Source organism: Haliotis rubra, unplaced genomic scaffold, assembly GCF_003918875.1.
Source record: "Haliotis rubra isolate DU_JTF1 unplaced genomic scaffold, ASM391887v1 Scf735, whole genome shotgun sequence".
Classification (NCBI taxonomy): Eukaryota; Metazoa; Mollusca; class Gastropoda; order Lepetellida; family Haliotidae; genus Haliotis; species Haliotis rubra.
This window is the reverse complement of record NW_025767452.1, coordinates 179411-203503: the sequence shown is the minus strand read 5'-3', so window position 1 is coordinate 203503 and position 24093 is coordinate 179411. Positions and strand designations below refer to the sequence as shown.

Sequence of the window (24093 nt, the reverse complement as noted above, 5' to 3'; positions counted from 1 at the left end):
CTGAGTGTGGCGTAAAACTAAACTCACTCACTCGTAAACTGCTCCTCGGCAATGTGATTTGACTTTCCTTGTACACAAAATTTGTTTATTGGTTGATCAAATATCGACTGTCGCCCAAATAACGTAAAATGAACAAACATATATGATCATGCATAGAAGTTTGGATGCGAGTCAGTTCAGATTTTTTGGTTGAAGTTTTCTTTGAATCCTTCGCCACCAATCGTATATTTCCGTAACACAAAACAATATTACTGTAGTAGGCTTGTTCCGACATGACACGAGTTGACCTTTATTTACCGACAACTTAATTTGATATAATTTCCTAAATGATTTATTGGTTGAGACACCAGGCTCTATATCTATAGAGAGAGATGAAAATACTTATTGAATAAGAAAAGAAATTAGTAAACAGTGACCATCCTGGTTCCCGGGCCTCTCATTACTCTATACAAACTAATGAGAGGCCCAGGAACCAGGATGACCAGTGACCAACGTGTCAACTCGTTGTTGTGATTAACTGGTGGATTCAGAGTTAACTCCCCTGAGTTGGCGAACTGAACCACTGAGGGCGCTGTAGACTTGTTTTATTTCTCGCTGACACGTTCACAGCAACAAGACTTGTGTTTCAGTTTTGATCGAAACACGTCTTAATTCTAGTTGGTACAGATTATGACAGCAAACGGTCGAGGAACGATGAGACCCCAAGGTCGTACACCACCTTTTCTCCTAATTGGCCTCTTGGTAGTTATGTGTATCCTTGGGTACAGTTACTGGAGTGTTGCAAGTACGAGCAGCGACCAAGCCTTACAAATCGTGACACTCCAAGATGAAGTTAGGATACTGTCAACGCGAAAAATGGAAGCTGACAAACGAAGTGAGGCTTCTAATGACAAAGCTGGTGCTCTCGAGAAGCGAAACGCAGGTTTGGTGGCTGAGATGCAAGAAAAAATTAGAGCAGTAGAATCAGTTAAAAATGAACTCGGTCGAAAAGAAGACGAACTGAAGAATTCGAACACTGAACTTGACAACAAAGGAGCATCACTGGTGAGTTGATCCTTTTCAGTGGATAATGGTTAACTTCTTAAAAACATAAATAGATACGGCGAAATTCTAGTCTCTCTCTCAGTCCCTGAAACGATATTTCCCCCTCCACCCAGTCCTTTCTGTAATTTTAAAAGCCTTAAATGAAGCAAGTCTAGATTTTCCTTGCTAAGGTGCAGAATCTCCGATCACTCGTTCGCACGTTTTCAGTTTAAATTAAGTTCTTTTGTATGCATATCATATATTTTCAGAAGCTAAGCACAAGTGTATGAAAAGACGATCGTAAATATTATGACAAGCACTTGATTTCCTTCTTGGATGATAAATCCAGAAATTGTGTATAAATTATTAGCGAGATTTAGCATAGCACCTTTACTTCTCTTATGAACAGCTTTAAGCGTGATGCATACATCTTTTTGACCATTACCAACAATGTTAAAGGTTTTCATGATAAAATGTAATTTGCATTCTGGCCATATTTGAATTGCAATACAAAATTAGTTGAAGACATTGTATGACATGATAAACGCCACTGTCATCCCCTGCACAGAACTATGTTTAGAAGAAACACTCTTATAATGATTACTTTCTGTATATTTTAGTTGATGTGGATATAATACACTATGGTTATAAGAAACTAATATTAGTCATCGCTTTTAGATTATCATCTTTATCTTATACATGTAAGTTGTGACATACATGTGTAAGAATCTATAATCTAATATGAAGACTGCAATCAATGCCATACATATGGGCCCATACTGTGATATAGAGGGGCTGTGGGGTAATCTAGTGGTTAAAGCATTCGCTCATCACGCCGAAGACCCGGTTTGATTCCCCACATGGGTACAATGTGTGAAGCCCATTTCTGGTGTCCCCTGCCGTGTTATTGCTGGAATATATGTATTGCTAAAAGCAGCGAAAACCCAACTCACTCACTACTGTAAAATAGCTAAGTAGGGTTGCCCTTATTAACATGGAATACTAGGTCCCTAAGATTCCATGTTGGGCATAACGACTGAAAGGATGGCTTTGTATATTGATATTTTTGCCTCTTGCATTTCCTCTCAGACTTTCCCTGTGGCTTTGTTTAATGATACAACCGACCCTAGTTCTCCCTCACTCCTTGAAGGTTGGCCCTCGCAACCTTCCTTTTCTCAAACCTTCACTGTTCTTTTAGAGTTGGGGAGCATACAAAATCTCTACTTGGGCAAACCTGGGAGATTACTATATCACTGTCAAGGTGGACTGCTCTACTTGTGGTATCCTGGTTGATGAATGAGATGTTGTCAAGGGTCTGTCAGATATTTTGAGGAAGTAGCAACTTTGTGAACACTCTCTATACACTGAACTAAGAGGGGGAAGAATTTATAGATGTCAACTTCTTATTATGAGGAGCACAATGTTTTGGACTGTATTCATGCTTCACTGCGGCATGGTATCTCAGTGGGCTAGCACTATAAAACCAGCTTCAGTCTGGGCTAGTACAAGCAGCCGCACATACACATACACACGCCTGCACGTCGTCATATGAGCGAAATATTCTCAAGCAGGACGTTAAACCCAATTTCACCTCACCTCCATTGTCAAGTGTTTCAAACACTAAAACTGTAGTCCCAAATTGTTTGTGTTCGATTATGAGAAAATGTGTTCGATTGCTTGGTCGTTTGGTCACTGTGACCAATCATCGATTATTTCAATTAATGAGAACACCACGACCTGTGAGCATCACTCAACTGTGTGTAGTGTTGCATTCCTGCTAATCATGCTTGTATTGTGATTCCAGACTAAATGTGTGTAGTGTCGCATTCCTGCTAATCATGCTTGTATTGTGATTCCAGACTAAATGTGTGTAGTGTCATTCCTGCTAATCATGCTTGTATTGTGATTCCAGACTAAATGTGTGTAGTGTCGCGTTCCTGCTAATCATGCTTGTGTTGTGATTCCAGACTAAATGTGTGTAGTGTAACTGCTGTAGTGTTGCATTCCTGCTAATCATGCTTGTATTGTGATTCCAGACTAACTGTGTGTAGTGTTGCATTCCTGCTAATCATGCTTGTATTGTGATTCCAGACTAACTGTGTGTAGTGTCGCATTCCTGCTAATCATGCTTGTATTGTGATTCCAGACTAAATGTGTGTAGTGTCGCATTCCTGCTAATCATGCTTGTATTGTGATTCCAGACTAAATGTGTGTAGTGTCGCATTCCTGCTAATCATGCTTGTATTGTGATTCCAGACTAAATGTGAACAGGACTCCAATGGGATTAAAGAAGAGCTCCAGAAATTGAAAGGTAATTTACCTTTATGTATTAAGTAATGTTCCTGTAAATGATCATGTCCATGATTCATACAAGATCACAGGAGTAATGATTTTTGTTTACTCGGTTAGGAATATTAGGGCCTTGTGTCTTTGCATGTTCCTGCAGTACGAGGACACCTTAAATGATTTACTTGTCTTTTTATGGGTCAGGACAAAGACCCTTTGATTTGAAATCTTCATTTCAAGCACTTGTGTTATATATATATATATATATGCACTAGGATAAATTCATTATTCAGATTTGTGTTCCTGGGCCAGGATTTTCGAAGCTGTCATAGCTCAAAGATTGTCAATGTTAATGTATGGCACTTGTGACCATCTTAGCACTAAGAGAGCTTTGAAAATCTAGGCCCTGGGCTCTGATCATTATTTTGTTCATTTTGGGCATTTCTTCATGGTTCAGGTGTTATGACAGTGTATTTTGTTATTGTGTTCATTACAACTGCATACAACATAAATCTAAGGCTTTTAAAACCTCTTCTGAGTCATTTGTACTAAATGCATGTTCCTTCTTGAGCCATAGAATTAGTTACAGAAATGGAAATTATATAGGCCGGTAGCAGGATTAACATTTTGTTCATTTACGTTTCAGAGGAGACTGAGTCTCTCAAGGGGAGTATGGACAAGAAGCCAGCACAGTGTGATCAGAAGTGAGTATTGTCATTCTGTTGAATCCTTGTGGGGATTCTTCCTTATCATCATCATCATCAACTAAGAAATTATATAGTTCTAGAATCTAGTCAGTATAACTACTCTAAAACGCTTTGAGAGCATGCATGTCACATGTGTCAACAATGTCCACTCGCTCTAGGCATAAGTCTTTGAGGAAAGGTTTGGTTTGAGATTGGTTTTAACAGTGGCCAAGTTATTTTCAAGTCTCAGTTCTAATGGCAGATCATTCCAGAGTCATGGAGCTGCTCTGGCGTAGGATCGATCTCCGTAGGTGGTGGTCTTTGCGCGTGGAACACACATCATGCCTTGTCCCATGGATCAAAGAGACCTCGCGGGGTTGTACCCCTGGAGGAGTTCCTGGAGATACATAGGGGCTAGACCTGTCTTTGCTTTGAAGGTTCCTTAGAATTCTTTCCATACAGTGGCTTATTTGTATTGTACAAAGGGATCAGAGCGGAAGTTTACCATTTTAACCCCCCTCCCCACTGAAAAAGACATGGTTAATATGGCTAAACTCGAAGTAGGTTCAGCCATGTGATGTATGGAACATGAGCTATAAAACATTGTTTATCAGTTCAACTATAAAACAGATTCGGTCAGCTCGGCCATGAAACAGGCTCCTAGATAATCTATATCAGTAGTGGATAATCTATACCAATAGTGCCTATCACAACACCAGGTAATACAAAGCCTTTCACTATCTCAGTATCTGGAGGCAACTTACAGCCTCGGGTCAGGCAAAGTTATGTACCTCATACTTGTTGATAAGAAATGTGATATCTAACTGACACAATAGGAACACTATCATGATTAAGTTTGTCCTCAGGGTTGGGTATATTACCCTGTTGGTGGGTAATAGACAAGATCCCGATCTTAATGATAAGGGTGGAATGGATCACTACATTATGCCGAACCACATACTGCCAATTAGTGATGTAACAATACCGCCATAAAGTTTTGTATCATGGTACAAGGCTCATTTCAAATTATGGTTCATTTCAAGTTGTGTTCATGTAAAACATGAATAATGACAGAAGCTGATCAAGAACCACTTTGTGCAGTTTCTCAAGTTGGTTGGTTGGCTATGAACAGCAGAATGTTATTTGTTTCTCCCTACAGTATCTCATCCTTGCTATCTGAAAATTTATAGCAAATATTTCAGGGTTCTGATTTACTTGCAAAAAGGGAAGAAATATATTCTCTAAAACTAATAAACATAACATACTCAATGAAAAGCTGATCATAATCAAAACATCATACCCACTCTGTGAGGTTTTTGCAGTATTTTTGTCCTAAAAATAATAAAGTTGTTTAACAAACTATCATTAAAATATTGACACAGTTCACTAGTTCGAGAAGCACGTTCACAGAAAAAGGTATTTATTCATTAACCTGTGCTGTGCCGTCTCCATCCGTTCTCGAACACCTGGCTGTCCCTTTCTCTGCACTCCTCCCACATAAAAAATAGTGAACTGTGTCAATATTTTAATGATAGTTTGTTAAACAACTTTATTATTTTTAGGAATTTTTTTGCAAAAACCTCACAGAGTGGGTATGATGTTTTGATTATGATCAGCATTTCATTGAGTATTTTATGTTTTTGCAATTCATCGGCCTGCTTTTGAGCCAAACGGACTATACAATGTTGGAACAAATCTTATTACATCAATATTATCAGGATACATCATGGCCTCACTCTATCATGACACATTGACAGCCAATATCATAAAATTTACAATTTACTTTAAAAATATTCCCAGTCAAGTTATTGACAAGCATTGTCCTATACACGGAAATCAATTGATCACTTGAGCTTGTGAGCTTATGATATGAAAAGTTTATTGATTTTGAGAAGGCTGGATGATGAAACATTATGGATGGATAATTTTTATGGAACCTGTAAAATTAGTTTTGCTAATGGTGACAAACTATTTCTCCATTGTTACAATTCCATATGCTGCCAACTGCTGGGTGGTGTTAGGTAGGGTGGGCATCCCAACTGCTGGGTGGTGGTAGGTAGGGTGGGCATCCCAACTGCTGGGTGGTGGTAGGTAGGGTGGGCATCCCAACTGCTGGGTGGTGTTAGGTAGGGTGGGCATCCCAACTGCTGGGTGGTGGTAGGTAGGGTGGGCATCCCAACTGCTGGGTGGTGTTAGGTAGGGTGGGCATCCCAACTGCTGGGTGGTGTTAGGTAGGGTGGGCATCCCAACTGCTGGGTGGTGTTAGGTAGGGTGGGCATCCCAACTGCTGGGTGGTGTTAGGTAGGGTGGGCATCCCAACTGCTGGGTGGTGTTAGGTAGGGTGGGCATCCCAACTGCTGGGTGGTGTTAGGTAGGGTGGGCATCCCAACTGCTGGGTGGTGTTAGGTAGGGTGGGCATCCCAACTGCTGGGTGTGGTGTTAGGTAGGGTGGGCATCCCAACTGCTGGGTGGTGGTAGGTAGGGTGGGCATCCCAACTGCTGGGTGGTGTTAGGTAGGGTGGGCATCCCAACTGCTGGGTGGTGTTAGGTAGGGTGGGCATCCCAACTGCTGGGTGGTGTTAGGTAGGGTGGGCATCCCAACTGCTGGGTGGTGTTAGGTAGGGTGGGCATCCCAACTGCTGGGTGGTCATCCAACTGCTGGGTGGTGTGGGCATAGGTAGGTGGGGTGGGCATCCCAACTGCTGGGTGGTGTTAGGTAGGGTGGGCATCCCAACTGCTGGGTGGTGGTAGGTAGGGTGGGCATCCCAACTGCTGGGTGGTGGTAGGTAGGGTGGGCATCCCAACTGCTGGGTGGTGGTAGGTAGGGTGGGCATCCCAACTGCTGGGTGGTGTTAGGTAGGGTGGGCATCCCAACTGCTGGGTGGTGGTAGGTAGGGTGGGCATCCCAACTGCTGGGTGGTGGTAGGTAGGGGTGGGCATCCCAACTGCTGGGTGGTGGTAGGTAGGGTGGGCATCCCAACTGCTGGGTGGTGGTAGGTAGGGTGGGCATCCCAACTGCTGGGTGGTGGTAGGTAGGGTGGGCATCCCAACTGCTGGGTGGTGGTAGGTAGGGTGGGCATCCCAACTGCTGGGTGGTGGTAGGTAGGGTGGGCATCCCAACTGCTGGGTGGTGGTAGGGGTAGGGGTGGGCATCCCAACTGCTGGGTGGTGGTAGGTAGGGTGGGCATCCCAACCGCTGGGTGGTGGTGGTAGGTAGGTGGGCATCCCAACTGCTGGGTGGTGGTAGGTAGGGTGGGCATCCCAACTGCTGGGTGGTGGTAGGTAGGGTGGGCATCCCAACTGCTGGGTGGGCATCCCAACCTAGGGTGGTGGGCAGGGTGGGCATCCCAACTGCTGGGTGGTGGTAGGTAGGGTGGGCATCCCAACTGCTGGGTGGTGTTAGGTAGGGTGGGCATCCCAACTGCTGGGTGGTGTTAGGTAGGGTGGGCATCCCAACCGCTGGGTGGTGTTAGGTAGGGTGGGCATCCCAACTGCTGGGTGGTGTTAGGTAGGGTGGGCATCCCAACTGCTGGGTGGTGTTAGGTAGGGTGGGCATCCCAACTGCTGGGTGGTGGTAGGTAGGGTGGGCATCCCAACTGCTGGGTGGTGGTAGGTAGGGTGGGCATCCCAACCGCTGGGTGGTGGTAGGTAGGGGGTGGGCATCCCAACTGCTGGGTGGTGTTAGGTAGGGTGGGCATCCCAACTGCTGGGTGGTGGTAGGTAGGGTGGGCATCCCAACTGCTGGGTGGTGGTAGGTAGGGTGGGCATCCCAGTATGAATGATGGCCATCATGAGGTTGATTTACCACATAACATTATAGAGTGGATTTAGATCAGACCTGAAGCATGAGGACAACTTGTGTAGTTCTTCACGCTGTTGTCTCAGATTCTTCTGACTTTCAAGGCAGTGGGGTAGCCTAGTGCTTAAAGCGTTCGCTATCACATCAAAGAACCGGATACGAATCCCTGCATAGGTACATTGTGTGAAGCCCAATTTCTGGTGTTCCACGCCATGATATTGCTGAAATATTGCTAAAAGAGGCATAAAACTAAACTCACTCACCTACTCTTCTGACTTCAGTTTGACCTTTAGTACAACACATGATTCTGGCATAGTTTGTTTTGGTCTCGTTAACTAAATAACAAAATCAACATCTAGCTACTGTGTGAGTAATCCCTTTATTTAAACACATTTTACTTTCATAGTCAAGACGGACACTTTCCATTAGTCCTGGAAATCTAAATTATGCTTAACAATTTATCAGTTGCTTGGAACATTTGTATCCAGTATGTTAGAAAGTCACGTGGATATCAAGTGAGTGAGTGAGTATGGTTTATGCCGCTTTTAGCAATATTCCAGCAATATCACAGCGGGGGACACCAGAAATGGGCTTCACACATGTACCAATGTGGGGAATCGAACCGGGTCTTCGGCATGACCAGCGAACACTTTAACCATTGGGCTAATACCACCGCCCTGTATATTAAGTAATTGAAGAATTGAATCTATGGATAATCATAGTCACTTTGGAAAGTCAGAGAGTGAAACAATATACATGATACAATGGGATGACTTAAATCCATCTGAGGGTTTACTGCAAGGTTGAATCATGAGTGCAAGAAAAATGATGATTTCAGAGAAAGTTGTTAACTTGAAGCTCTTGGAAGGGTGTGATAATTTTGTGCAGAGGCAAATTTTGTCTCTAAGCCACTGAAGCCAGAATCAATGTTGCCCTGAGCTGTCCATCTGTCATGCCCCATCTGTTGCCAGAGGACATTGGTAATCAATTGTGTATAGCAAACTTTCTGCCTCATATTGATGTGGTATTGTGTCTCAAACAGTGACCTTCATGCTACACTCCCTGTGACATTTTTAGATATGGTAGACAGAATGGAGTCCATATGGTTCTGGTATTAATGTTGACTCACTTAGTAACTGTGTGAAAGAAATCAATGCTTCACTAATGAGTGGTGAAACATTTATGCAAGGGTAACCAGATATTGTAGCAGCAGCCCATGAATAGAAGCATAGTTTTGTGTGTAAGTCGGTAAATTAAAATTATTCAATTTATTTCTCGAACCACCACCAACAGTGGTATGTGAAAATACAAAATTACTATATTCATATAAATTAACATGCATCACAAAGAGTTCTGTGTGATTCTATTAATGAGACAATTCTTATATCAATATTCAATAAGTCTTCTCTTTGATATTTCCAATTATCTGTATTAATCAGCCCTATTAACCACAAGCCTGAACCAAGTTGAATATGACTATCACTGAATACACCGTGCCATTTAGAAAGTGGTCAAATCAAATGAAACATGTTTTTGGATTACGCTTGTCAGTCAAGTTCAGATTCTAGTAGGTGCCTGTCGCTGAGGGTGTGGGTTCTGGAATAAAAAGCGCCGTGAAAATCCTGGATGGGACACTGGTGGCTGAGTGGGTTAGATGGCTGACTTTGTGTGCTGGCGATTATATGCCTGACTTTGAGAGTGTGGGTTCAATTCCCGGACAGGACCCGGATCAACAAAAGTACTGGAATCAGTACTTTACTGGGAAAGTGTAATCCTAAATATAACATGTGTTACATGACTATCACTGGCTGTACATACCATACACATCACTTGCTTGATAACAGTGTTAGCATCTGCACCAAAACATAGCAGCCATTGCAATAAAGAAGTTGTCAGTCCATAAAAAAAACCCATTCCTGTTCATCATATCAGCTTCTAAATGCCATTCAGAGTAGTTTAATTATCTCAGAAACTTTGTCTCAAGAAATTCAATAGGGAGGATTAGCCAAGATATATAGTAACAGCTGAACAGTTTTGACAAATTGACATTTAACTCAATAAAGATTCTCGACTAAAGTACACAACTATAGTGTTCTGGTCCACCATTACTCACCAGCACATAAGATCATGCTAATAGTTCTAGCATGGGAGTTGCCAATCAGTTAACATGGACTGTGAACCAGCTAAAGGATCTATAGCATCATAGACTCAATGCTTTAAATGTACATAAGTGATTCTAACTCTAAGAAAGCACAATGCCAGATATTGATGTAGGGACAATGTAATGTCCTGTGATGGTATTCGAACCATGACCTTTTATTCCGGATGCCTTGTCTGCATGACAAAAGAGGTTAACCCCATCAGCAAGCTGACATGGTACAGATGTCTTTTGTGAGATGATGTCACACCCTGCTACATACGTCATGGGCTTCATAGTTGCATGCATGCTCAGCCCAATGTTGGGTGCCAATCAAGGGGCAATAAAATTGCTGGAATCTAGTCCAGTACTGGGATTTGATCCCCAGAACTTCGGATCCGAAATCAGATCCCTCGTCTACTGCTAAGAGCAGCATAAAACCGTACTCACTCACTGATAACTAAAGTAATGGAAGAATCACTTTTTCTTTCATGTATTTTGAGTTCTGTACATGATCAGCCTTTGTTTAGGTTGTACTTTTAGTTAGTGTATTTAATTTCTATGCTTGGTAAACCAAGATAAAGAGTGACTGAAACTGAAAGTGAGACTAACTGTATTCTTTATGTTGTTGTGGGTCGGTGGGGTAGCCTAGTGGTTACAGCGTTCACTTGTCACGCCGAAGACCTGGGTTCGATTCCCACATGGGTACAATATGTGAAGCCCATTTCTGGTGTCCACCGGTGGAATATTGCTAAAAGCAACGTAAAGCTGAAACTCATCTCTCGCTTATGTTGTTGTTTGTTTTCAGTGCCTGTGAAGAACCTATCAAGAACATTCTGACTGTGCTGGTGAACAGTTTGGGCAGGCAGCAGATCATTGGCACACTTCAGAACAGCGGCATCGACGCCAACAAGTTTATGTGAGTCTTTCACCTGTGGCAGTTAACAAGTTTTGTAAACATATTGTATCGTAATGGGAGACTCTTTGGTTCACAGAGATTCCTTGGTCAGTACAGGCCCCTTCTAGTTCCAGTGTTTGTCACAAGACTAATAGTAGTTAAATTGTAGGAAGGTTGGTGAGGATTACTTGACAACTTCCACTACCCCCTCCTTTAAGAAATGCAGAATTCAGAAATGATTGTGGATAGGCCGAGTTTTGAGGATAAAAAAATCTGTCTGTAGAAAGGGCTCAGCTTAACTGAAGGTTACACTTTTGTGAAACTTTTTTTCTGGTGGTAAGAAATGACATCATATCACTTTGCATGAACGAACAAGAGAAAACGACTTGCATTGTTATTTGGTCTGTAGTGGATCCTGGTTCTAATTAGTTCCCACTACCCTGTCAGTGCTGGGTGTTCATTGTTTCAGCCTGTCCTTGATTTTGTTATTTACTCTTTTCTTTAGTAGTAAACATTGTTCTTCAGCAGCCCGTGACTTGTTGACTTGGTTGACACGTGTCCCAATTGTGTAGATCGCTGGATCGTTATTGATTACTGGATTGTCTGGCCCAGACTTGATTATTTACAGACCACCGCCATATAGCTGGAATATTGCTGAGTGCGGCATTAAACAATACACCAACCAACTGAACCAACCTTTAGTAGTAAACACGATTCATTTTCCTTTTGCTGTGTTTTTGTGTGTGATATATTTGAGGTGAGGTGAGGTGAAATTTGGTTTAACGTCTTGCTTGAGAATATTTCGCTCATATGACGACGTGCATGCGTGTGTATGTGTATGTGCGGCTGCTTGTACTAGCCCAGATTTAAGCTGGTTTTATAGTGCTAGCTCACTGAGATACCATGCCGCAGTGAAGCATGAATATCCCACTCAGACACAGTATACTGACTCCGAGCCGACCAGTCCTTGTTGTACCCAATTATGCCGAGCGCCAGGCAGGGACCAACAAGTACCATATTTTAACGTTTTTGGTATGATGCGGTCGTGATATATTTGACTATAATTCAAGACATCAACATTATCACCAAATACATGTAGCTGATGTCAGTGTTGTAGCACTTCTGTTTAAATGTCTTGGGTGGGTGTGTCTACGGCCTGCATCACTTGTGGCATAATGAACTGATATGGTGATATGACTGAAGTTCTATTCAGAGTGGCATGAAACCAATCTCACATATTTGGGAATATGAATTCTTTTTCATAGAGATCCTCCTTTGGGTACATAAAATTAAAATGTTCATTTTAAATCCCTACAACAGTTGTAACCATATTTTGAATAATTTATTTGCAACTGATTCTAAGTGAGTTTTGTGGAATCTTGTGGAATGTTCTGCATCTGTTTGGTCTTTGCTCTTACATCAAGTTGACAAGCGTTGGTTTATGTAAAGAATGTCTTTATGTATTGAACGAGAAGATGTTATCTTAGGAGAGAAATGAGTAGACACAAGACAACTTCAAAATTATAGATCTTGTTAAAATGGGAAAACCCATGACTTGAATAATGCTTAAATATGCATGTTTACGGAAGGATCCTAGTGTTGTTGAGCATTTGAAAAAGTAGATCTGGCAGCCATGCAATACAGATATCGAGTGCAATACAGAATTTGCCAAAGCTTGCTATCTTGCACATCTGTATCGCCATCATAACATTAAATGGTAATAAATGTGAACCACTGTTGTTAATGATGTTAAACTCTCACACTCACTATTTCATGCTTACCTTTGCAGCCCTGCTGAAGCAGGCCAGCCACAGAATGGTGATCAACAGCCACCGTACAACCAGGGACAGAACCCTGCTGGACAGAACCCTGCTGGACAGAACCTTGCTGGACAGAACTCTGCAGGAGAGAACCAGCCTGGTCAGAACCCTGCTGGACAGAACCTTGCTGGACAGAACCCTGCTGGAGAGAACCAGCCTGGTCAGAACCCTGCTGGACAGAACCCTGCAGGAGAGAACCAGCCTGGTCAGAACCTTGCTGGACAGCCACAAGTGCTAAATCCACCACAGAATCCTGCTGATCAGCAACAGCCACAGAATCCTGCCAATCAGCAACAGCTACAAATTCCTGCTGATCAGCAACAGCCACAGAACCCTGCCAATCTACAGCCACCCCAGAATGGTGCCGATCAACCACCCCTTAAACCTGATCAACAAGCACCCCAGAATCCTGCCGATCAACCTCAGCAGGGACTCAATGTTGTTCAGCAACCTAACTTGAATCAGGATGGAAATCAAGGTCAGCAGAATGTTGTTGGGTTAAAAGGGAAGGGAGGTAACTCCGAGCATGCTGTAGGTGTGTCTGCCAGTGTAAATAGTAGTACCATGCATGAGCAGGGCAATAGGGAGGTGCCAAGTATTGATGGAAAATCTGATAGAATAGCACTTGCAAAGGAATCAAATGTAACCACCAGTGGTGTGCAGGAGAGCAAAGATACCAACAAGACTGGAGAAGCATCAAATGGAGGCCTGTTGAATGGGTTACTTACAAATGCTAAGAGGTTTCTTACAAAGGTTAAGAGCTTAGAAACAGATTCCAATCAAACTGTGAGATTCAACAAGACTGAAACTACCAAAGCTGGAGTAACCACGACAACAACTGGTAAACCCAAGCAAGGACCAGCGGAAGAAGGCAAAGAGTCTCCAGCAGATATCAGAGGCTCTGAGAAACTCAAGGAGACTGAAAAAAGTAAGACTGGCACAAATGGTGCTTCCAAAAACGACGGCAAGGGACCTGATGCAGATGACAATGGAAATGGAGTAAAAGACCGAAACAAGGTCAAGACCCTTTACAGAACGGGAAAGACAAAGACGCTTTGAAACAAGCTGAAGAGGGTTGATATGGCCAATAATGGTAAGCTAGGTGGGGCTCTAAAAGATATTAGCTGACACTCTTTCATTACCTCTGGTTGAAGGTAGGTAACAGTGACCAGGATAGGGTGTATCTTGACAGTGTAGTATACATGTAATATTCAGTAAGTACATCGATTACAGATGACTTATGGTCAAACAATTCTTGAAGGTCATGGATCAGAAAGCATCACACATCTGTTACTGATATTTAGATAAGTTATCTTTGGCACTTTTTGAATAGTTATTACAAATTTATGTGATACACACCCTATCCTGGATTTTGTGAAACATTTGGCACCTCCCTTTTCAAGTACGTCATCTCTGGTTCTGCTTGTAGCGTCACATGCTGTTTCTCAGCTTAGAACATTTCTGATGAATGTTGTTTTTAATACCTTATTTAACAATGTTTTGTGTGAGTATTTTTTCATCATCATGGTAAAGGATTTGTGTGGATTTTATATGTACTGACAAAGTACACATCATTATTGGCCATATATGGAGAAGTGTTATGACATCGAAGGACAGCTGCATTCATGTAAAATAGGTACATTGACAGGACTTGTACCAACAATCTCCCTTTTGGACATTTGTTGAAAAATCGTAATACAATGCATCTTAAGGTACTACAATTTGGCATTGCCACTGTCTGAAATTGACCTTTGAGATCTAAAGACTTGCAACCAAGTCTATGGTCTTGTGGATGAAGTAGGTAATAGGCTCAATTATACCACAAGGTGTTACTTGCAACCAGGTCTGTGGTCCAGACACCCACACCCAAACTTAACCACTACCTCACCAACACCCCCACTCTCCCATACACCCCCCACCCCCCTCCCACATGTACAGACAAGCTGTCTCAATGGATTAGCACTAATTGTCCAGACACCCACACCCAAACCTAACTCTACAACCAACACCCCCACTCTCCCATACATGAAGTATGTACAGACAAGCTGTCTCAATGGATTAGCACTAATCTGTCCAGACACCCACACCCAAACCTAACCTCTACCTCACCAACACCCCCACTCTCCCATACACCCCCACCCCTCCCACATGTACAGACAAGCTGTCTCAATGGATTAGCACTAATTGTCCAGACATCCACACCCAAACCTAACCTCTACCCCACCAACACCCCCACTCTCCCATACACCCCCACCCCCTCCCACATGTACAGACAAGCTGTCTCAATGGATTAGCACTAATTGTCCAGACACCCACACCCAAACCAACCTCTACCTTCTCCCATACACCCCCACCCTCCCACATGTACAGACAAGCTGTCTCAATGGATTAGCACTAATTGTCCAGACATCCACACCCAAACCTAACCTCTACCCCACTCCCCACTCCCCCATATACCCCCCACCCACCCCTTCTACATGTACAGACAAAACAAAGGCACATTGAGTTACTGCTTCATCACTATCAACTGTATAAAGTGTTTCAGCTTGTATAACAGTATTTATAAACTCACTCACTCACTCACATATACAGAATTTGATGATCATATCAGGTGAAGTCTATGTTAACATGAACTGCTTTATCATTATTTAAAGAGCAGAGTTGCCTAATCCAGATTCAGCTTTCCTAACCAATTCAGCTTCATTTTCAATTGATAATCATCAGTGATAATAGATTTGATCAGTTGATTTCTTCATATTCTTATACTGAAAATTCATATTATATAATATTAATTATTTATAAACATTTTCAACAGACTACTCTTTTAAATTTGCACTTTTTTTTATCATCGCAGTGATTAATGTGGTTGTTATATGTTGTTTTTTCACTATGATTGTTTGGACCCATTGAATTATCAAGGAGACAGACATGTCCATTTTCAAAATCTGTTTGTTCTTTATCTTTATGATCTTTGTACAGTGACATTGTTTGTGCACTGTTTTGTCTTATTTGAAACTATCTTGTTGTCCCTTTTTTATGACTGTATTTTATATGTAACACTGCCTTAGTTTATAAATAGAATATTTATTAGGTTTGCAATCTCAACAAAATCAGATCTTACTTGTCACTACTGCTAACAAAGTTAGAAGGACGTCAACGGTAATGTCAGAATGACCTTTTGTCCGGGCAGTCAGAGGTCCCTTTCCAGATTGGGAATATGACTGTCAGAATGCATCTTCTAATGATTCAACCTCACCCGAAATATTGCAGGGTATAAGTAAAGGATCAAAGTCGTCTCCGAGGTATTGTTTGAAACAGTAAGCCTGCGGCAGAGGGAAATTGGGGAGGGCCGATAAGCCAAGGCTTACTTTTTCAAACAAAACCAAGGAGGAGGTTTTGATGCAAGTTATGAACCGACCAAAGATGTATTTTAGATATAATTTTGATATTTGGTATTTACTGTGGAAACTGGGATGCGACTGGCAGCCGACACCTTGCCTTGCACGCGCAATGCATGTACTCTGCTCTCGCTACCCATCTTGTGAGGAACACAGGGGTTCATGCTGACAAACAATCTCATTCTTCACAGCGAACCGTCGTAGCCTAGTGGATAAAACCGCCAAGCTAGTAAGCGAAGGGTTGCGGGTTTGAAACCAGGTATCGGAAGTATATATTGGACATTTTCAATAATGAGATATTTTACAATCGAATTCAGTGAAAATCCACGGGATATCTTGGAGAATTCCCATGAAACAGCCGGTAGAGGTTTACTCGGTAAAAGAAGAACCTGGTGAGACAATAGTGTGACGTCACTGGAGGTTTATAATTGCTGTTATTCCCTCCTTGACAGACATTGTATGTCTTCACATCAAGGGGATGAACTTTTGAAGTGAAGGACATTTCACAATCTTGTCCAAATATTAGACAATCCAGAACTTTCTTTTTCATAGTCTAGAATGGAAGTCAGCAGTTTGAAACTGGTGCTTTAAAGCTTGAAGAAGCTGATTTCTGATTGGCTGATTTTGCTATTTCATAGGTTTGTAAATGTTTGTGAAAGTTTGTTCTGACATTACCTCTGAGGGTAGATTTTTGTGGAGCTGTAGCAGAAACTGAGATCTGATTGTAATGAAATTGTTGTGAAATAGACCACATCTGGTATTGCTGTCAATGCCAGACATACTGAAACTGTAATCATTTGATCAAGGGCTCAAATCCCAGTTTGGACAAGTTTTACAGCACCATACTGAACTTGGGTTTCACCATAATGGTAAATGTGCATCACTTCAGTCTTTTCTCCAGTACCAAGCCGACACGCTGCAACACTGCTGAAATACTTTTAAAAAATCTGACTCAATCACGCACTGTCATGAATCCAGATAACTTGTAGAATCAGATGATTCAAACATCAATATGTCTGAAGTTGACAGTAGGTACTCTGTGGGCATAGTTTCTGCCATAGTAAACTAACACCTAGAATAAGTGTTAATGTTTTAATGATGTAAGAATCAGTGTTGATACTGTGTTTGGTAAGCATGATAAAATAATGTTGCAGAAGATAATGCATACATGGAACAAGCTTGGTATGACTGAATATTATGATGAAAGTAAAATTGTAATTGGCAATCAAGTGTATCCTTGGAAGCTGATGACCATGATCCACGTTACGGCAGGATGACTTGTTTCTGAAATGATTTCTGTTTGTGTTTCAGGTGACAAGGACCCTGCTAACCAGGTAGGACATGATTCTGTTATTAATTGAGTTCCTGTTCACGTTAATGTGGCAGTTCCTCATGCTGTTGATCATTTTTTGAAAATGCCTTGAAGGTCAAGGCCTGTCTTTACAATCTCTCAATATAAACCTTGAAAAGCTTTTGAAAATTGATACATGAGTTTTACCACTGCTAAAGAGACTGGAATTATTCTTGTCAAACCCAATCACAAGTAAATCACCTGAAATTAATCACATGTCCTTTTATATATGTGACCAAAGCCTCTGCTGATTGTCTTTTTGTAATTGCGCTGTTTATAGTTGCTAACTTGCATCAGATTTTCCTTAAGTGACCAGAGATATATGCCTGGACCTGTTACACAAAGTTGTCTCAAAACTAAGATGATCATAACTACCAAAGATCAACAAAGGCTTGTAGTGCTGAGAATACTTTGTGCAATGGAGCCCCTGTGTCTTTAACTAGAATGTGCCCGAATCATACAAAATATTGATGTGCAAATATCAGGATGGTGGTTTGCTTGGTCATGTGTGACACTGTTACACACCAGGCTAGCTATTCTCGAAACGTTCGTAGCCCTACGAACTTCTTAAGCACATTCTTAACACATTTGGTATGATCAAAGTTAAGAATTTTTAGGGCTACGAACGTTTCGAGATTCCACAAAGCGATCGTAACGCTAAGGTGATTGCAACTTCCATGCTTTAGACTTACTACAGTTGTAGTGCTAAGATGTCTTTGTGAAACAGGACCCTGCTGGTTCCTAGGTCATTCCAATCTATCTACTTTGGTTGTTGGTGACATAAATAAATGCTGCCAGTTATAAAGGGGGTAGGGAGAGAGAATAGGTGGCAAAGGTGTGGGGAGGAGGGTATGGGAGAGTTGGATAGCCTTGAATTTTGAGTTTTCTTTACTCCCCCTGACTTGCCAATTCCTTGCTCATTCCTACCTACCCAACCAAACTGGTACCATCTAGGAAGATCCTTTGCACCCTGCCACCCCTATGATTGATTGGAGAGGCCACCCAATTCCTTTGCTAGTTGGTGATGGAGACAACATTGTCTTTGATCGTGAGGAGGTCGATGGCAAGATGACTGAAGGTTTTGATGACTTGCGAGGAGGTATTATTACCAGTACAGTATGCCAGTCCTGCATATTTAGCTTTCACCTCGCTTTGCATAGAGCACAGATCATTCTGGACTTTTGTGTAACATTGCTCCAGATCACCTGCATATTTAGATAAAATATCCAAAATATATCCTTATTACATAATGTAACCTTTTCACCTTGCGAATGTGTATTGATTTATAGATCTTTATGTAATGATTGTATGGAGTTGTCACAAATACGACCTGTGAAGAATTGGTCTTCAGTAACCCGTGCTTCTTGTAAGAGGCAATTAATGGGCTCGTTGACTTGTTTGACACATGTGATTGTATCCCAATTTACCAAATTTATGATTTTTATCAAGAACTCATGAAACTGGTTCGCATAAGTGGTGATATTTCAAAAGTGGGTACCAAATTTCCATCAATAATGAAATTATTTACTTGAATTTTAATAATGTATTGTAGAATGAAAGACTCATAGCAAAAATTGTCAATTTTTTAAAGATTGTAGCAAAAGGAATTTGTGTGTCAAATTGAGGTTGTCTCAGTTTGGCAAGTGTTCTAGGTCTTTGATCCCTGTGCAAAAATAACAATACAGGCTACCTCACACAATTCGTATATCCAAAATTTTCACAGGTAAAGGGTAACTAACTATTAAACATAACAGACACTTCAGCTCAAATTCATTGAACTAAATTTGTATTTATTTGATTATCACAACACTATGATATTATTTGTAGCCCCGTGAATTAAGGAAAATGTATCGTTAACAGACACATACATTGCTCTGCCTTAATGTAGCTTATGCTGCCATGTATTTCTGCAAGAGTACACATGCTTAGAATACATCAGGTCACATAGTGTAGAATATGCTGATGTGTTGAGGTGCACTAGAATGTACATGTAGGTGCTGTTGACAGTTGGCTTAGATCTGTACCATCTTCTTCTAGGTGCCGAGTAGTTCTCTGTGACAGTATTCCTGGTATAAGCAAGCTTATACTAGGTTATGGTGTTGTTACCTTACTGTATGGGGACTAACTGTTCAGCCATTGCTGTCCTCATGACCTGGCTTAGTGGGTGAGTGAGTGAGTTGGGTGTTATTCTGTTTAACAGTATATCCTGTTACATCACAGTTTTCGGTCTTCAGCAACCCGCGCTTGTCTAAGCCTTTAACAGGATCAGGTTGTCAGGTTCGCCGTTGATGCATATTATCGTTTCCATAATTTATGTTCATGATAGTCAATCACTGGATTGCCTGGTTCAGAAGCAATTATTTACACCGCCATATAGCTTGAATATTGGTGTGTGTGTGATGTTATATAACAAACAAATCAAACTTGTTTGACAGGAAAATCTTCAAATTTGCTTCACTTCAAGTAGGTAGGCATTAATGACATCAGCTTTTGAAAATGCAACAGACTTGTTTTAATGTTAATTCTTTGTTCTGATTCTTTCGTCCCCATGGGGCAGCTGGTCTACGACCCTAACTTCATATTCATATCTGTACCAGGGGATTGGGTGGTCAGGCTTGGTGCCTTGGTTGCATGGCATCGATCTGATATCTGATGGCATTTGGCATTCATATTACCAATCGCTAGTTTGACTGGCCCAGACATTACCTTATAGGCTGTCCTGATGTTTCTAGGATATTTTGAAGTGCTGCATTATAAAAAAGGATTCAAAACGGTCAAACTCCAAGATGAGATAAATACTAAAATTATGAGCGATGCTTTGCTTGTATTTTGTTTAACATGTTAAAGGTAAACTTTTTAACCATGACACATTATCTTTATTATTTAACCAATAATAAATACACCAAACTGAAATACCAAATGAACCTATGTATATCATTTGGATATCAAGAGAGAGAAATTGTGTACACACATGTACAGTACTTACAATATCTTGGTTCATGGATAGTGTGATTAATGGCACAATTATATTCTCAAATCACTCGGATCAATTTGTTGAAGAAGTTAATGTTATCAAGGACTCAATATCTGAATTAATATAAAGGGGAATAATCCATAATGTTTTACACTGACCTTGGTAATGACTATGGTGGTTTGAAGTATCAAGGTTTCAAGTTGATGGTGACAGCTTGGGTACTTTGTATCAGCAAGGGTGCATTTAAGTCATTCTTCTACTTATTACAAACATAAACAGCTGTATAATGTGTGAAGCCACATTATGTGTTTAATTTGTGCAAATGAGCAATGTGATGTTTGTAAAACATGTATTAACTGATCTCCGTTGACTTGCAGGAAGCTCACAAAGAGGGTGACGATAAACTCAAGTTTGAACCTGTAAGTATATGGCTGTCTCTGGACAGTGAGCAGTTTGCAGTGTGAGCTATCACCAGGCATTGATCTGTCATGAATTTCAGCCAGGGCTCCAGATAACTTTTGGGGTGCGAGTGTACTTACACATCATATTGCAAGTGGAGGTGTACTGATAATTTTGAAGGAGTACTGACATGTTTTTGTGTGAGCGAGTTGGTGATGTTTGTCTGGACGTTTCATCGATCACTATTTCCAACCATGTATTTGTATTTGAAGACGCGGGCAGAAATAACTGAGCGACCGTGTGATGCGCGAAATGTCAGGTCCGACTGGATATAAATAGGAACAGTGTAGTTTTAGCCAATCGAAAAATAGTGATGCATATCGTTGCTTGGCAACGCAAGTGATTCCTACTGTCAGGGTTTCCTCATGTGTCAAATCGTGTTTCGCAAAATAAATTTGACAAGTATTTATCCGAAATAGATTTCCATTTGCACGATCCGAGACGCGACATTAAAAGGTATTTATTTTATTTATTAACCCGATACGCTTGAAATCTTATATTATGTCGTACTTCATTGATTTTGAGGCGTACATTACGCCTGTGCGCCTCTTATCTGTAGCCCTGTTCAGCTATACATGTGTCCTGTTTTTGCTAACCAACAAGGAAGGGTGTGAGTTGTAACTGAACTTTCCATGTTTGTTCAAGGATTATAGGTGGTGTATAAAAATCTAGCCTAATGGGACATTACAACTTGAAGTTATGTGTGTTTCTTGAAGCTGTTTGTCATCAAACACAGCCGAGAGTAATGTGACAGGTTGTTACAGAGATCTGACTCAGAGTTGCAGTTTGATTTCAGAAATAAAGTCTCATCAATTTGACAGGTCTGCCTTGTGTACTTTGGTCACTAGGGGCATTTGTCATTTTTGGATGACTTTTCTTCCAGTTCTAAACACAGACAAAATTTGATGGTTTCTTTTGACAATCATGCAATTTTATACCAATGTAAAACCAAGCTATTGTTGTAGTTGTAACTCAGACATACTTTATACATATTGGATAACAACTATAGTATATGCATCACACAAAAATGACAATCAGGAGTATTTTGTATGATATTTTTTGTTCATGATCCTTATATTTATACCAAATTAAATACCCTGGAGACATGGAAAGTTCACCTCAGCTACATTCTCCTTGATTATATAAAGCAGCAAATATATACCTCATGTTTGTTTTTGTTTGTTAAACATTAAGTGCTTTGAAACAGCATTTGTTTTTGCAACCTATTCTTGTACAGTTTAATGTATGTTTTGTTTTGCGTGTTTTTCTTCCAGCAGAAAAAATAATTGAGGTAAACATACTAGTTTAGCTGTTTGGTGCAGGGTTTTGTTTGGTTTATGGCAGAGCTTGTAAATCATTCCATTGAAGGAGAGTGTGGGAAGCAGTCTTCTTCAAAAAAGACAAATTTATTGCTAAGATGTTCATAGCTTGACAAAACTCACAAAGCTTGATATAGGTTTACAATCATCTTGGTGTCAAGATGATCATAACTCCCATAGCTTGATGTAGGTTTACAATCATCTTGGTGTCAAGATGATCATAACTCCCATAGGTTGACATAGGTTTACAATCATCTTGGTGCCAAGATGATCATAACTCCCATAGCTTGACATAGGTTTACAATCATCTTGGTGTCAAGATGATCATAACTCCCATATCTTGACATAGGTTTACAATCATCTTGGTGCCAAGATGATCATAACTCCCATCTTGACATAGGTTTACAATCATCTTGGTGCCAAGATGATCATAACTCCCATAGGGTTGACATAAGATGATTACATATTTACAATCATCTTGGTGCCAAGATGATCATAACTCCCATATCTTGACATAGGTTTACAATCATCTTGGTGCCAAGATGATCATAACTCCCATAGCTTGACATAGGTTTACAATCATCTTGGTGCCAAGATGATCATAACTCCCATAGCTTGACATAGGTTTACAATCATCTTTGTGTCAAGATGATCATAACTCCCATAGCTTGACATAGGTTTACAATCATCTTGGTGTCAAGGTGATCATAACTCCCATAGCTTGATGTAGGTTTACAATCATCTTGGTGTCAAGGTGATCATAACTCCCATAGCTTGATGTAGGTTTACAATCATCTTGGTGTCAAGATGATCATAACTCCCATAGCTTGATGTAAGTTTACCTACATGGGTACAATGTATGAAGCCCATATCTGGTGTCATGATATTGCTGGAATATTGCTGAAAGTGGCTTAAAACCGAATTCACTCACTTAGTGCCAAGATGATCATAACTCCCATGGCTGACATAAGTTTAAGAGATTCATAGCAGATGACTTTGTGGAAAGATGTCCCTAGTCTGATTTCACAAAGTCATCTCAGCACTAAGGTAATTCTAACTCTTATAATTTAACATACTAGAAGTTGTAGTGGTAACATTGCGATGTTGAATTGTTCACTGTTAATTTGAACATTCATATCATATTTACAACATTTTCACTTCGAAGCACTGACATTAGCAATAAGAGACTTGCTCAAAGTTGTGGGGCTGTATTGATACACCTGCGTATTCGCTGAATCCAACCATATTTCTGTACGAATTAGATTAGTTACACTAGAAGAGAATATTCATGAATTTATTTTAAAAAGACTGTACTTGCATCTGGGTGTTATATATTAAAATGGGATATATCCAATCTAGGCAGGATAATAACCAAAACTCGTATATATTTAATTTAACAGTAATCTGCTCATTGGCCATTGTCGTGATAAATTAACACTGTCGACATGGTCAAATATCTATTTGGTTACTGTTTCACTGAATGTAATGGATAATACATCAAAATCACACTTGTTATTGTTTTCGTTACTCAGTATAAGTGATGTGTATCATTGTTGCCTTGTAGTGATTTGTTGTCGCCCGAGGTGGTGGGGTAGCCTAGTGGTTAAAGCGTTGGCTCGTCATGCAGAAGACCCCGGGTTCGAATCCCCACATGGGTGCAATGTGTGAAGCCCATTTCTGGTGTCCCCCGCCATGATGTTGCTGGAATATTGCTAAAAGCGGCGTAAAACCAAACTCAGTCAGTCAGTCAGTCGTTGTCGCCCAACTATAAAGTGGTATGCCCGTTATTGCCCAATTCGTTTAGGGAGCTTTATAGGTACATATTTGGCATCACTCCAGTAAGACGATTGTTACTTTCGTCCAGTATGAGGATCACATTTCACCATGTTTGATGATTGGGTGAACCTCATTCACACAACTGTTATTGGTTCATGGCTTCCCCC

At 40.9% G+C, this 24093-nt stretch overlaps 1 protein-coding gene across 9 annotated transcripts in view; it reads left to right on the top strand.

The window, feature by feature from the left end:
- Positions 1-558: 558 nt before the first annotated feature.
- Positions 559-24093, top strand: part of LOC124259762 (translation initiation factor IF-2-like) — a 30703-nt gene continuing 7168 nt past the window's right edge. The window contains exons 1-9 of one of the 9 annotated variants that reach the window (XM_046693962.1): positions 559-1044; positions 3280-3334; positions 3956-4013; positions 10740-10850; positions 12619-13127; positions 17359-17381; positions 18353-18466; positions 20750-20791; positions 22109-22122. In XM_046693962.1, the coding sequence (XP_046549918.1) occupies positions 670-1044; positions 3280-3334; positions 3956-4013; positions 10740-10850; positions 12619-13127; positions 17359-17381; positions 18353-18466; positions 20750-20791; positions 22109-22117 (1296 nt within the window). In that variant the 5' untranslated portion in view covers positions 559-669 and the 3' untranslated portion in view covers positions 22118-22122. Of the gene's footprint in view, positions 1045-3279; positions 3335-3955; positions 4014-10739; positions 10851-12618; positions 13743-17358; positions 17382-18352; positions 18498-20749; positions 20792-22105; positions 22123-24093 lie in introns of those variants that run through there. The other 8 variants (XM_046693960.1, XR_006893908.1, XM_046693961.1 and 5 more) reach the window with 8 other exon arrangements.